This window comes from Cyphomyrmex costatus, unplaced genomic scaffold, assembly GCF_001594065.2.
Source record: "Cyphomyrmex costatus isolate MS0001 unplaced genomic scaffold, Ccosl1.0 scaffold10, whole genome shotgun sequence".
In the NCBI taxonomy this organism is placed as follows: Eukaryota; Metazoa; Arthropoda; class Insecta; order Hymenoptera; family Formicidae; genus Cyphomyrmex; species Cyphomyrmex costatus.
The window spans coordinates 1,465,677-1,482,853 of record NW_017274954.1 but is presented as its reverse complement, the minus strand read 5'-3'; the positions used below and the strand labels follow the sequence as shown (position 1 = coordinate 1,482,853).

The 17,177-nt window shown below is 29.5% G+C and overlaps 1 protein-coding gene across 3 annotated transcripts in view; it reads left to right on the top strand.

Annotated features, from left to right (window-relative positions):
* The window catches only part of LOC108783493 (protein couch potato), a 79,740-nt gene that overhangs the window by 51,026 nt on the left and 11,537 nt on the right, over positions 1-17,177 (top strand). For all 3 annotated transcript variants that reach the window (XR_001941025.1, XM_018552073.1, XM_018552064.1), the window contains exons 5-6: positions 2,105-2,246; positions 12,721-12,854. Coding sequence is in view for 2 of the 3 variants with exons in the window: in XM_018552073.1 (XP_018407575.1) it covers positions 2,105-2,246; positions 12,721-12,854 (276 nt within the window). In the remaining variant the exon portion in view is untranslated. The remainder of the gene's footprint in view (positions 1-2,104; positions 2,247-12,720; positions 12,855-17,177) is intronic.

The window sequence follows — 17,177 nt, the reverse complement described above, 5'->3', positions numbered from 1 at the left end:
GACAAGTGTCATCCCGTTGCATATACATATATTTAAATGTATTCACAAAATTCGCTGATGTCGCGAAAAAAATTATCTGTAGATTGTAATGCAGTATGAACATGTAGATACATGATAAATCACTTTCTCTCAAATTTAAAAAAGGAATTACTTTATGTACAAAGTTAAGATATAATATTTGTAATAATATTTGTAATATATAGCTTAGATCTTAATTTCCTGAATTAAACTTTCTCAGATTTTTACATATCATGCATTTTATAATTTTAAAACGCGCGTTAAAATTTTTGGAACTTTCATAGGCAACGTAATATTTAACTTTATACCAAAAAAAAATTTATTTAAATTTGTGCAAGCGATAACTGTGAATTTTTTTTTTTAACATTAATCATTTGAAATGTGAATATATTTATATGTAACGCGAATATATGTATCTGTAAATACATATATCTGCGGGGTGATCAACGTTGATTTAAAAAAACGTTCGTATCTCGTCACGCGATATATTTTAGCATATATATATATATATATATATAATTCGAGCGCGGAATAGCTTTACAGCTTTTGTTGCACGACGGCAATCAGATCGAGTTTTCTGGCTAAGTTGGTCACCCCGTATAGATCTACCATACCGTTGCAACTGACCTCACGCAATCTGCAATGTTATATAACCCAAGTACGGCAACGGTATAATATACTACGTACGTATGTACGTACCGCGTAGAGAAACATCCTTTTGTCGGATGGACACGTTCGCTGGAAACACCCTAGAACGAACTAACGATCCCATCTTATAAATACACGTACATGAAGAGAAACACACGTGCATACATACATACATAAATACATATCTACACGCCCTTGTGCTAATTTTCCTTCTACCTGGCGTAATCCTATGTTATTATTATACCTACATCACTTTCGTCGCTAGCCACCTGTGATTCGATCGGCCCTTTCGGTTTGATTTCGCACGCGCAAAATGTATGCCATAGTGAGTCTGAACGCTGCGTTTGGCTTTTAAGTATCCAATATTTTCCTTTTCTTTATAAATAAGTGACACTTTTTTTATATGCGTATAATCCTTAGATTCTTTTTAAGGTAAAATATTGCTATTGGCAATAAAAAATTTTAAATAATTTATATTGAAAGATGTTGTTGATAAAATGAAGATATTTAAGACGATAAAACGAATAATATTTACAATTTGAAATACAGCTTGTGTGAATGAATTACTTTGAATATTGTATAGATTTATGGGCTTTACCGATATATTTTAATATATTTATATGCAAGGATTAATCAATGATGAGTAAATAATTGATTTTACATTGTTTTATTATGATTATATGAGAAAATAATATATGTAATAGACGTTTCTATAGTTTTGCACTGTCAGTTCTAAAATAAACAGAGGTTAATTATTTTGACTGTATGACGATTTATGGAATACCGATTAACATTCATATTTTTGTAAACATCAATCTAGCTTACTTTTGTATTAAATTTACAGTACAAAATGGGCGATGTCAGTAAAATATATAAAAGGAAAATGAATCACTTTTGGAAACGTGATGGACATGATTGGAATGGTTAGCGTGATCTGTTAATGTTTCTGTAGAAATTATTGTTATATTACTAAAGATAGAATTGCAGGAAATTGTACGAGAAGTATTATTACAGTTGTCGAAAAAAAATATTGCTTATGTTATATAAATATATAATATATATATATAAACGTTTATACATAAAATAACAAATATTTTTATACCGTGCCATAAATACGTTAATTTTTGTTCAAAGATAGACATACAATACATGGAAAGTTTTTTAAAAGTAATTTACAATTCTTTCCCTTTCAACCAAAGGATCATTTTTAAGAAGTTATTGTGAAAAGAAACACAATATGCCTAGAAAAACATGATCTACTAAAAGCGTAATTTTATTTCTGATGGAAGATTAACTCAACGCTAGTGACGAAAGAATGGCTCTCCACTATCGCTCTCTTTTTTAATTTTTTTTTCTTTCTCTCATCTTTGCCTTACTACACTACCACCACCCATCCACGTGTGCTCCCAATTTACTAATTTAGGGAATCTATTTGCAGCAGGGGGTTAGATTCGATCCTGATATGCCACAAACCATACGTTTGGAATTTGCAAAAAGTAACACAAAGGTTAGCAAACCCAAGCAACCAGCCGCTGCAGCAGCCACCTCGCACCCCGCTCTGATGCACCCTTTAACGGGACGTAAGTATGCACCGCCACTCGTTCACTTGCTGGATACGTCTTCACTTACTATTTCTCACCCACTGCACCGACTACAAAGTGTCCCACTTCCTGTTGTCACTCGGCTGTTTTTTTTCAAAAGGATTTTTTTTACATACGTACCCTCCCCTGCCCCTCCACCAGCCTTCGCGACAAGATCTGAGATCTCGTCATTAAGAATCGTACGACAATCGATTAAAGTACGAAGGGATTTCTCACGATAAACCTTCGCAGTTAATATCATTTTACGACGTAAGGTGTGTATACCCAGTATATACAGATAATACTCTATACACTCGCGGTATGCGGTTACAATGGCGCTCATGTTGAGCAAATTACTATGCTTATTATGGTGTAGGACCAGCGATAATAACATCTGTATAGATAATCTCCGATTTCCGACTATATATTGCGAATCCGCAATCCGTCTAAAGTCAACGGGCTTTTATTTTCTCAGACAACATCAGACTGGTTCTTTGTTCTCGTGATGTGTTATTCTAACTCAGATTTGTGTTTATTTATCTATCTACATCTTCATTTGTACTTACTTAAGTTTCAAATTCTTAAATTTCTTTTTGTGAAAATTCTAAATTTACATCTTGTTTTATAAAATTTTAAATTTATAACACAAACTTTTAAAAATTAATTATTTAATGGTTTATTGTTTAACCATTTAATGTATATTTATAATATATTTTAAAAATTACTTACATTCAATAAGAGTAAGTAGTGTTTTATCTTTGTTTAAATTTATGTTAACAATCTCAATTTGAATAAAATTAAACTTATTTTTTAAATTTATTTTAATTGAAATAAAACAAACAATTATCTGGATGTGAGATGCATTTATCAGTACGAAATCAGTTTCTAATCAATGATGCTTTAATATTCAAAAAATATGTTAATGTCTACGTACTTTTATCGTTGTTGGACGATATGTTTAATCCATGTACGGGCATGCGTTCTTTTGAAGTATTCTGGGTATAAATCTTATCGTACATTTCTATGTGTGCGTTATTGATATTAAAAACCATAACATTAATAATATTTATAAGAATTGCCAATTATTTGTTTATATGCATTGCGCGGTACAGATGGATGGAGAATGTCAAAAAAACTTATACCTAATGACAATCAAATGATACATTATTCATCGAATATGAATTGAAATTATATAAATCTTTCGTTCTCTCTTTATTTTTTAGGACATCTTATATGTAAAAAATGTCTCTAGCAATGTTTGATAAAATTTATTCGGTAAAGATAATTATTATCCTCAGTTAAATATTATAAGCGTAAAATTGATGGTTGAAGGATTAAAGATTATTAAAAAAGTGTAGAATTATGAAAAAATTTATAATTGATTCATGTCGATTGTACATTTACGCAGAATTATTCTGACTGATTAAAACAGCTTAATGGCAAATGTAATAACGGTACGTGATCTTGCTAATGCACGATAGAGAAATGTGGAAAATCTATAGATATATGTTTTATATAAAAGTGGACAGAAGAAAGATGACTATCAATGGTCAAGCCAGGCATATATACATATATTTCGAGGATCGATCATGGGTAATGGAACGAGAGGAGCAGAATAAAGTTGAATAAATCTCAAAGCCCTTGCACGTTTACGGGCTATGTGTGCGTTTTGCGCACGCAATAAATATGTATTTATGTCACATTGCGGAAACAGACTTGTCCGATGGACGTAAAGCGCATCAGTTTCCAAAAAAACAGCGACTGTGATAAATTTTGCTGTTGCAGGAGCTGTCTGATTTTTGTACGGAATATAAGATCGTCTTTATTTCCATAATATCCATAAATATCATTTGGCAAAGCGATAATTTATTACCCGTGTCAGTGACGGATGAACTCTAACTATAAATGATCTTTGTAATACAATAAGACTAGGATTTTAACATATTAGTAGATTATTTTATAAGACGTTATTTTATAGGACTCGAGAGGTCTTCTAATTGTAAGTTCCTCTTATTTTTATAATTTAATATATTCATGTTAATTAGTAAAATCATTTATAGTCTTTCAATTTATACAGTGACTTTTCCATGTAAAAATTGATTATGAAAGATTTAAGATGCATCGTTTTTAATACTTAATAAAAAGATTAGGTATTGTTTTAGAAGAATAATTTCATGTAATATTTCGATCAATGTTCTAATTTGGGTATTTAAACAAACGTTTTGCGGTGCATTTGGAAAGGCGAATCGATTATTTAATTGTCTAAAAATTGGTAGTACCACCGGTACTAACCTTCTTGACTGGAACTAACCGTTAATGGCGCGCACCTTAATATCGCGCAAATAGACCGTATCCAGCGTCGAGAAATTTCGCGGAATAATTTCGTTTTAGGTGATAGCAATTTCGTACGATGACCCAATTTCATCGTACCGCACGCCAAGCCGCGTCAATAAGACATAATCGAACCGCCAAACGTAGCTTCGATGGATCACCTTTTTATATACTAAAGAAATTAGACAAATGAAATTATAGAAATAATTAATGAAAGTTCGTCACGTTCAATAATTTTTAATTGACAAATACCCATTTCCACCTATGTAGATTAACTTTAATCTCGAGTTCAATTTATACTCTTCATCTTTTTCTAATTTTTAGAATTACAAAAAGATAAAAAGTATTATAATTTAAACTAAGATTAAAGTTAGTCTACATTGACGAAAATGTTCAATTTACTTCCTGAAATTTTTGAAAAAAAATTAATAAATCATTTTAATGAAATTACAATTATCAAAAGCTTGTTAATTTTAAGGTAATTATTCAAAATTACGTAATTTGTCACGTTATATCATATATACAATTATATACACATATATATATAGATATTTTATTATCACAGAATATGAATAAAAAAATGACGGTTTCTTCGATGACTATTGGTTCCATTTTTTTTAAATAAAGATTTGACGAGATATATAATTGCAAGAACGTTTAACATTAAAAATAAAAGAGTATTGATCTCTGCTGTGTAGAGACACGATATATACATTTCTGAGAAATATGTGTATAAAAGTTATATATAATATATATATATATATGTGCTTTCTAGGCTGATAGATTTCAGAATTGTTGCCAACGCTTTCCAAACTCTCGGAGTTATATTCGTCGAAACTTCCCTCTTCTATGTTTCGGGAAACAAGGCCTCGGCTTTGAGTTTATCCAAAGTAATTCGTTGCTCTCAAACCGAATTTATATGTAAACGGTATTTCGGCGTAGATTTACATAAAAGTATATCGATGGAATAATCTTCAATCCGAAGAATAGCCTACTTTTGAAAACAATAATACAAACTTAAAAATAATAAAAATAATACAAACTGAATAATAATATAAATTAAAAAATTTTAATTTAACGTCCATCAAATTTTATGTATAATTATATATACCATGAAAACGTTTTGAATTGGCTTTTTTACGAGACAGAGAAAGTGCTGCAATAAAAGTTTTATACTACTATTTTCATTACCATTTTATTTCTGAGAATATATGGAAATACATGTTTAGATCAACGGTAACTGGCACAGATTTCGTAACGGCTTCAGTTACCATTCACTTTGCGCGGAATGCTTGTATCGATGATAAAATATGACTCATACGGGAAGTTTCTGCACTTTGATCATGCAAAAGCGGCGAGAGGGAAAAATGCAAACGTATGCCAACTTTTTGTGGTGATTCTCAACTCTGTTTACATAAGCGTTCCTAACTAATAAAATATGATTTTATAGCGATTGGTATTATAAACATTTTATTGAATTATTTTGTGTGTATGTCGGTCATATAAATGTATACACTATTATATAATCCTTGTATTTTTTTATCTTTAAAGAAAAATATTATTTATATATTTACGCAAATTCAAAAATATAATAAATGATAATTTTTTATTAATTATGAGTAAACTTTCGATAACATTTTAATTTAAATTAAAATTTTAAACAAAAATGTATCTATAATACTGAAACTTGTGATAATAAATGTTCTTTTTCAATATTTTCAATATTTTGAGAAAAAATCGTTTGAGTGATCAAAGTGATCAAAGAATCTGTTAAAGTACAATACGATAAAAGTATAGAAACTTCGTGTGGAGATTTTTCAAGTACACAGTACATCGTCGAAGTTTAGACAAATTTTTGGTTGGGAGACACTGGCGTCTTGCATATCAAAAGTTATACGAGACGCGCGCGAGTTTAATAAAATTTATGATCTCCACCTAAACTGTTTGCTAGTGAATTATGGAAGAGGATAGTCGTAAGGAATAATCAGGTTAAATTGTATCTACAGGACCGCTGGTGGTCGTTAATACTTTGAATATTTTGTTGAATATGTTAGCCGTACAAACGGTTTTCATATATTTTTTTTCAGTGGACAAAGTATTTAAAAAAAAAACATCGTATTCTAAAAATCTCGACACATCTTTGAATCATTTTAGATACAAAGTGATAATGCTTTTTTAACTTCTATTTTTTACAATTAATATTATAATTGTTTATATTAAGTAGAAAATACATATTATTATTTTTAAGAATAATAAATTATTTTTTGTAATTCCGAAATTTTAGTACTGTTTATTAATTTTAATACGAGTCATTCAGGAGATTATGATTGTGCAATAGTATAAAATACAACAGCAACGAAATTGATGCCATAAATTGTCGTATATTGTGTTAAGATACAAGATTCGCGCAACGAGAAGACGCGCACGTTGATTGTACGCTCCAAAATTCATGGCTCATTTAACCGAGCCTTCCACGTTTGACCGTGCGTGCTCAGACGTATTATGCATTATCTACGCGCGGAGGAATGCAGCCTGCATTTTCCCGCTGGAAAATGGTATGCTCGGTTGGCTTTTCGCACGCTGCCGGAGCCCCCGCGCGCAATGTTGATGCGATGTTGGTGTGGAGTATGCACCGCAATAGCGTTAGCGTTAACATAGATCCGCATATGTGCGTTATATATTGAGTTCGAGACGCGACGCCAAGAAGGTATTGCAGGTATAGGTTCGTGCGAAAGGCCACGTGCGTTGTTCGCGTAGTTGCGAGGGTTGCGTGTGTCACAAATGACGGTCTAGAATCGATATAGAAACTGCGCGTCCTTTTAGAAAGGACTGCTTTTAGAATTTTTACTCATCGCGCATACATCTCATTTCTTATTCGCGTTTGAATGCGGCACGTGCTCAAGAATAATTGTCTACGTCTGTAAGTTCTCGTTTTGCGTGGTCGACGACAATAAACAATGGTGCAATTGCATTTAGTCGTGCAGGGAATTCTCATATAATTGTATATACATATATTATATATTATACACATTATTGCTTTTTTTAATGGGTGTAAATTTAGTTCTCAGAGCCGTGCTACACGAAAAATAAGTCGAGTTGATTCATATCAAGTAATTTACTAGTAAGTTATTTATTTTTTGAAAAATATTGATTTATACTGCTGTTAAAATACGAAGTTAATGACAAATTATTGAAATAAGTTATTTATAGACCGATGTAGTATTTTATTTGCGTTTTCATTTTATCATGCATTGAATTTCCTTATCACAATAAATATAGCGTTAACCTTGATATATCAATTTGAATAATGCAATGAAACATAGAGAAAAAAAAGTCGTACAATGTAAGTAGCGCACAACAGCTGATGTCATTGATCAATAAATAATGAGAGCAACATATATAGTTTTTTCAATTTTCAATATGAAACATATATACATATGAACTCGTTAATCAGTATATTTATGAATAATAATAGATATTTAATATTTTGCGTTTATAATTCCTTTTTTATTGTTGTTATGTTATAGAAATTCATATTTTTATTTGTATTTATAAACGTACTATTTGCTATAATTATTAATGATACAATATATGTACATGATAGAAGAGGAAAGAGAATTTCAAATTAATTATTGCAATTATTAATTAGAAGGAAAACACATAGATGTAATTCATATATAAGCTTTGAAAAATGAAACAGGTACGTTAACTGCAAGTAACAAATATAATGTTTGCTTAGTATGAAAATAGTAGTGAGTCTTGCAAAATACATTCCTAGGATTAGAACTTGATCATATCGCATCATGAAGAAGAAACGCATTGTACAAATGAATCTCTACTGTGCAATAATCCGAGGACATTCTGTGAACGTGAGAGGTGTTAAATGAAATGTTTCGCCATAACTTTCATTATCGAGTGCGTGAGAATTGAATAACTTTGGTGGGAGAAGGAAGACAAGAAAGATTGGAGAATTCGAGTCATCAAAATTGTAAATTTATCATCATGATACAAGATATAGATGTACAATAAGCTATTTTTGCAATCATATATTCAAATTACATTATTATTCGAAGAAATAAGAGATCTATAACCAAGCTCAAATAATAAAAATTATGAATCATTTAGAAATACGTTATATAGTTTAACATACATTAATGTTTAATCAAATCTTTTGAATGATTAACTAATTCTTTGTTGTTCCATATTTTCTATTGTCGAGTTTTTGTTATAGACAGGACTCAATATAGAAATTAATGCAGAGAATGAGATTTTCATGAATACGTTTAATTGTTTGATAAATCTATGTCTTTATAGTTGAATTGAAAGGTAACGCATTGTTTTCCAATTTATTGGATTCACTTGTCGTTCGTGAAATAAATGGAAAAAAAAAAAAATAAAAGTCTGATGTTCGACAACGATGAAAGCTTTCTCCCTACCTAGACGGTGCACGTTTACTCGAGCCTGTGTGCTTCGCCATGCGAATCGGAGGTCAGCCTAGAATCAATAAAGTGCACAGTCCTGGCAGGAACTAAAACACACCACCGAATGGTACACGTAAGGGCTTATGCAGTAGCTTCTGTTGGCGAACGTTCACATTTTAATGGAAATAAAGGCAGTTCTTCTTTCGAGGGGAGTAGAGGAGCAAAGATACAAATCTCAGGAGATTTCATGGGATTTACAATAGTTACCCAACTTTTGGAAAATTAAATTGCTACAATTCTCTTGTTACATAAAAATGTTAGTTGCAGACGGAAACAATGCGATTTTCGTTGCAGATATAATTAGTTTCCATGAACAAAATGGCGAAATGTCATACCATTTAATTATCCAATTTCCAAGCTTTGGTAATTAATTCTATACCATTTCTGTACCAATTTATATAAAAGATATAGAATAGTTACGTCTAAACAGTTTAGAAATTAATTTATAAGAAACAAATATATGAAAGGAGAGAAAAGAAGAAAAAAATCTTAATTAATTGAACCGTCTGGTCTGAGATATATACTCTATGATTGGATTCCGTGGCTTTCCACAATTAAAATTTTGATTTACTTTTTATTTCCGTGTTTGAGCTATAAAATTATTTTATGTACAAACTACTTAATCAATTAGTTTAATTAGCTATACTATGTAATTATACATATATCTATTGTATACTATACATATTCTATATATTATATATAGTATATTAAAATTATTTACAATTTAATTTTTATTATATGTTATAATTCTGATAAACAAATTATAATTAATAACGAGAAAATAAAAATAAACAAATACTACTAAAGAAATTTTGGTTAAATTCAATTATGCATTAAATTACATTTATACGACAGTAATAGAGAATTATATAATTTTGTTAACAGATCGTTGAGATACCTTATTGCAACATCAGATCTTAGCTTATTGATGTGGAAGTTATTTTTTATCTCACATTAAGATCTATGCAAGATAATAATTGACTTCAAAGCTCGAAAGAAATAGAGCAGATACACATGCTGTCTACTCACGCTGACGTACATACGTGAACGATGCGAATTTTTCGCGATATTCGATCGCAATATGTAGTTGTATGAAAGTGCGTTTTGTTATATATTTGCCACTGTGGCTCCAGCAATTCATAGTGGAAAAAAAAATAGCGTGGTAATTGCGCATTCGCGATGGGAAAAGCGCATTTCTACACGGAGGTAAACTTTATATTGACCTCCATCGATTTCGTCGTTACTGTTTCTTGCTACTTTACATTTGCAATATTAATCGCTTATATCAGTATCAATAAAAAAAGGAGCAAATGGGTGAAAAAGTATTCTGCAAAAATTTGCAATATTTTTACTATTTTTTTCTCGCTGAAAAACCCATACAGTTAGGTATGCGCTATTAAGTTGATAACGAAACTTGTTTGGAAATTAGAATTAAATAACTAAATTGTTTTCAGGAAAACAATGTAAATATGAATTGCGTAATGAGATTAGTGTCGCAAACGAAGTTGCAAGTAAAGATTATGAATCATTGAAAAGATATGCTCGGTTTGACCATTGTCACTGGCTCGTAACGCCTAATCATAAGTCCCTCTCTAGCGATTTTACCGGCTTCCAAGAAGACCATTTTTTTCATGTCGTGCCGTCGGTGATTACGCTCGATGGCGCACTATACTCTGCCATTACACCGCGAATAATCTGCGTCGTGGTGCTCCCTGGAGTGGCAATATTCGCGACACGAAGCGAATTTTACTTAAACGATAAAAGAATTTCTATTAATTATTTATAAAAATCTGTTACTTTTTCATAAATAAAGAGTAAATAAATAAAATTGAATTATTAAGAACGAATTTGAATAAAAAAAAAATTAATTTAAAAGGAGAAACGTATTTTACATGCGGCAAAATAAAGATTTAAAATTTTTTATAATTTAAATAGATATCCTAAATTAATTTATTTATTTTAAATAACAAAAAATGCAGTTTATAAAGAACTAATAATCATTAAGCGTTAAAAATAATTTTTTTTAACTTATTATATCGATATTAATTTAATATCGCTTATAAATTTGGTATTTATTAATTATATAATTTTTATATCAATAAATAATTATTTTTATATAATCTTTTAGAGTTATTATTTTATTGTAATTAGTAGAATGAAGAGATAATCCTTAATACATCCGAGCTTTCATTAATCTTTTTCAATCTTATCATTGAACTTTCGGAAATCCTCAAATATCATAATTATCTTTTCATCTTCGTATTGCTCCGTAATTTTTAGGAAAAAAGAGATCTTGTAAATTGGACATTGTATCGATTAAGTAATTGATAGTCTCATAGAATGTTGATCAAATTGTGTTCACTTTTCTTTCAACAACAAGCAAACATTTATTACGTGAATTACGTTAATTAATTTTTTTACAGACCCATATTTAATATCAATCGCAAATAGGACAAGTAATTTTGTGTATTCTCCATAAAGAGTGCGTTGAAACTAGCGCGACGATTACAATGCTGAAATTATACGCGTGGCAAATTGGCGCGACCTTTCTGGCCGCATTGCAAAGCGCGTTTCACCTCGAACCCAATACATTTTATGCGATATTTAAATAACTTGTTTTGACTACGAGTAACACGGTTCTCTGTAATCTGTTAATAATAAATATGATTAATTTTGTTAGAGCAGATGTCAATAAGCGGCTTTTATATAAGGATAATATGTGTTCATAAACAAAAAAATACATAAATTTTTTTGTAAGAAGAAATGTAATAATATTTTACGTATAGAAATTAACGAAACTTTACATAAAAGCCGCCCAAAAGTTATAAAGAATTAATATAATATAAATAATTCTAATAAACAGGATATCTACTGTGTAAGCAAAATTTTTAATACATTCTGATATACTTTTAATAAAATACTGAGAGTTTTATTTTTTATATTTTTTTACATTTAAATTTTTTAATTACCAGTAATTTGACCAATTTTACTAAAAAAAATATAAATATAAGTCACAACATTTATTCTTTGTTTATATTATTTTATGTTGGAAAATATTAGTATATTTAATTTAAATATCATTGCGTTGATAGAATAATGACACGACTGAAAATTAGCAACTTTTTAGCAGAGCATTTCTAAAATTCTTTTTGAATTGAAATAACATTTTAACCAGGATCATAAATATGCAAAACTTTTTTTATATGTTATACTTTTATGTATTCTTTAATTATTTTTAATGTATTCTATAATTACAATGTATTTTTTAAAACTGTGTTAGGAGTATTTGAAATTGTAATTCTGCAATCTTAGTACAAGGTTATATCAGATTTATTCTTTATCAATATATTTTTTTATATAAGCAATATGTTGTCAATGTATTGTTTTTCCACAATAATATGTTACTTTTTAAGGGAGGCAAGGTTGATTTCCTTTCATTATTTTAGAAATATTGTTTTTATTTTCACTTGTGTTACTTTTTTATTAACGCAGCAATACATTTGTGATACCTATATCTGGTATTAAGATAAAAATTTATTTCTAGCATTTTCAGTATCAGTAGATATCCTGGCTAGCAAGAATGCGCGTTCGCAACGCGGTTCGCAACCACGCGTTTAATTACTCAGGGGAACGACTCTATCTAATCCTGTGCTCTATTGCAGACCTAGGGAGTCCGTTCTTCCCCGGTGGTCCTGAATTGTGGCATCATCCATTGGCGTACTCTACAGCCGGCGAGTTACCGGGCACGCTGCAACATGCGACGCTGGTGCATCCGGCGTTACATCCTCAGGTCCCCGTACGTTCCTATCTTTGACTATCTGCAGACAAAGCTCTGGAGCCGCCGACGAGCGCCCCGATGCACGTTAGTGATACATGATCGTTATATTCGATTACTCTTACATAACAGGGAGATTTATGAGGACTCAAGGACCGAAGATACTTTTAACATAGTTGCCTTGAGTCCTCGACTCCTAAATTCTGTAGAATCTTGGATATTGAATTCTTTTTAACGTTTTAGTCTTTCGGTTGTTTTTTAGATACTCTAAATTTTCCAATTTATATATTTTTTAATTTTGCGTAAATTTTTACATTTATGAATTTTAAATCCCTCGATTTCTGAAAAAAAAGCATTTATTGTTTTATTAATTATATATATATTAATATGTACATATAGAGTGCTTTGTTATTATCGCATCATGAATTATTAGTAAATAATAATAATAAGTTTGTGAATTTTTAATTTTTAATCTTTGTAATCAGATTTAAAATTGTCAAATTGTCAAATTAAAATTAAATATATATATATGTATATAAAGATTATAAGATTTTGCTTTTTGTATGTTTAAAATTTTATTTTTTAAATGTTTTTTTATTCTCGGAAAAAAATTTTATACATTATATATGACATTATATAACTATACATATACGATTAAATATGATTATATTTTTACGAATATATTTTGCTTTACATTGTATATGTATATAGAAAATTATTACCAAAAAATTAATAAATTTTATTGATTAGTATCACTTTCTACAGAAAGAGAGAAAATATATAGGATATATATAATTATAATAAAAAAGAAAATATATTTGGAAATTATATATATAATTAAAACGTGTTTATAATCAACTACCCTTCTAAACGTATTCTGACTGATGTTGATTAACTTTTGTGATATCACGGGAATTAATACTTCGATAATAATTCATGAATACTATAGATGTTAATAGACATATATATGTGATAAATCAGTTTAAAATCTGGAAACTTTTATACATAACCATGTATTTATATATGATTCTATATAAACACACACACATTTTTGCCCGGCTTATTAATAATAATCTGCAATTTAAAATCTATATATTTATTTGTTGAGAAAAGGTCGGGGTTATAATTGAATCAGAATGTTTGTTAAAATTTGATGCGGTAATGACATAAAACTTTGTATAAATATTATATAAAATCAGAATTTTAATAGGATAATCACAATGAATAATATTATGCGGATTACTATAAATAACAACTTTTCCGCATACGCGTGTAACGTCAGTCAGTGTATTCGAATATTACTTTTTATATCGTCACAAAATCGATAGCGCAACTTGTCGTCGCACTGCGTGTCCTCATGTATTATATAGAAACGTGTAATCGTGTAGGTGCATGTCACGCAAGCTTCGAATCGCGGAGTTTCGAAGCTATTGCGATGTCTCCGTAGTTTGTCGCGACATGGATTAATTATGGCCGTCATAGACCGACATTAATAAATCCGTGGTTTACTTTTTTTTTCAGTCTAATAACATTGTACATATTTTTCGTTGTTTTAATTTTATGGGAAGAGTATTTAAAACTTATAGAAATATTACGTTGCGTTGATGATATCTACAGTTCGGGGTTACTTTATAGTTATTAATGAAGATAGATGAAGAATATAAGGTGAAACCATAAATAACACCGATAAGCCACATGTTAGGTAATTAGTAGCATCTAATGCAAGGGTATATGGAAAGTTAAATGAAGAGATATGAGAAGAGAGATATAGAAATAAAGGGTACATACATTTTCCATATCAAAATCTTTTATTCTTGGAATTCATCTTTTATTTAAATTTTATATCAGAATCTAGAGTAAGATTAAAAACAAAAATCTTTCTTCTATTTTATATGGTTTTTGATTTTATCAAAAGTTCATGTCTATTTAATAAACACTAAAAGAAGAGATTTAATGTCCAAGAAAAGTTTGAAATTTGAAGAATTGGAAAATTGTTCTGCGTAAGTACATTTTCAATCCCCTTTGAGAATTATCGATGTCAGTCCGATGATATCAATTCAAATCGTATGATTTTATTAATTTTTAATGTTGCGTGAACCTGTGACAGGTTTACACAGGTATCTGTCATCAGGTATTAACATCCGTAAAATACAGCTACCGATTTCTACGAGGGCAAATAACGCAATCATATAGTTATGAGTGTACAAACGCGATATAATCTGTATTTTATCGATCGCATTGCGTATGATATTATGTGATGCTTTTTATACTGTAATAGCGACTAAAATTATTCTGTAACATGCCACAGCGAATCACGGATTAATCGAAAAAGAATCGTGATGCAATGTTTTTGTAAATATATCTGGATATAATTGTTTGGAAATTATGTAAATTTATATAAAAAATTAAAAAATTTTTTGAACGATAGACTTTGAATGCTATTATATGATTGATTCAAGAACTTTTGGATTTTATATAAGTAAATCATACAATATTAGAAAAAATTATACTTAGATTTTTTTGATCGGATATTAATCTTTTATATTTTAGATATAGATAAATATTTTTATGTAATCACGAATTCGTCGAAACATATATTTTGTTATTGGATATACTTTTGAACAGGGAATGGAAGAGTTACTTTTACAGTTACTTCTAATAATATGGTAACAATGTTGCAACTTTTATGACTGTAATGATAACTAATTAAACGCTTAAAATTCTAAAATAATTTTAGGCTTTTAAGCGTTTAGTTAGTTATCAGTACAGTCATAAAAATTGCAACATTGTTACCACATTGTTATAAAAAGTAACTGCAAAAGTAACTCTTCCATTCCCTACTTTTGAATTATCGTATCAATAAAGTTCTTATATCTATTAATCATTATTGCATCAATCTTAAAGTTTCTGATATTTAAGATTCTATAAGTTGGTGATTCTTTCTTGATGCTAGATATTAACGCCGTTACAAAAAAAACTTCTATACTAGTTTGAAAAACATAGATTACATTTTTTAAATTAATTTTACACGAGAAAAGTCAGAAATAGTCATATATGTGAAATTTTACAACAGAATATCGATTCAGTAAAAATTTAAAACGATTATATATTAAGAAAGCTTTTAGAAGTGATTGAAAGTTTATAAGCTAATTTTTTTTATAAGTTCACACAAAATTTCAAACATGAAATATCGTTATAAATACTAAAATCCGATATTCGTTGAATTTATCTGCACGAGAGAAAATCCGTTGCATTGAACGTTTGATAAATCGAAGGTTCTTGAGTCCGGACTGCCTGCTATTATTATTTCCTTTTTCTCCGTACGCATCTTGCTTTTCCTTTAACGGAAGTAAAAAGGAAGCGAATCTCGAGATATCCACTCAAGGAATAACGAACCGAGAACCTGGTAGCAATAACGTCGGAACTTATTAAGTTGAATATCTTCTACGATCCAACTCGATTAAATGCGTTCTCGAGCGACTTGGCGATACTGAGAATATCGTTGGCGAGATTTATCATTGCTTTGATAAGTTAATAACGATGCTCAATGCAAATGATTTAAAATCATTCCTTTCATGTTGATGATATCTTCTAGAGACATAGTTTTATGTATAGATGAGAAATTTGCTGCGTGTTTTTGTGTTATGCAATTTACTTCAATGTGAGAGATTAGTTAATTATATCAATTATTATTTCTAATTTCTCAATAAAAAATAGGTACTCTGGTACTGTGACTGTTGGAATAACTTTACAATTAAGCATGAAGATAATTAAACAAAAAAGAAAAAAGTTTTAATTTTAGTCGTTTTGATCTTGTAATTAAAAGTAATAGAGTCGACTATTTTTCATAACGTTTTACAACGTACAATTTAAGGTTATTATTACAAAACAGAGTTATTGCATAATGTCACCATCGACGCGAATATATAATATCCCAGCAAGAAAGACGTCTAGAAGTTATACAGCATGTTTTTATATTCGTATGCGTAGTACAAATAAAGAAAGTGATTTTACATAAAAATATATGTCGAAAAATAAAACTTTTTATACGCGGGCACGCGCGTATCTTCATCCATTTTCCAAAAGAACTTTTCAATATTTGTCAGGCATTAACACACATTTATAGCTGCAAACCTTATAAATGTTACGCATGCATTAACATGCATTTGTAGCTACAAGCATTATAAATAAAAAAAGACTACTTCAGAGATATATGATAAAATGTGTTTACTTTTCAAACATTTTATTTTATTATCTTGAAAAATGTTTAAAGTTCTGGAATAGCTTGTATTTAAATTCGAACTTCAGAGAACACACTCAATTTAAATTTCTCTTAGATTCTAG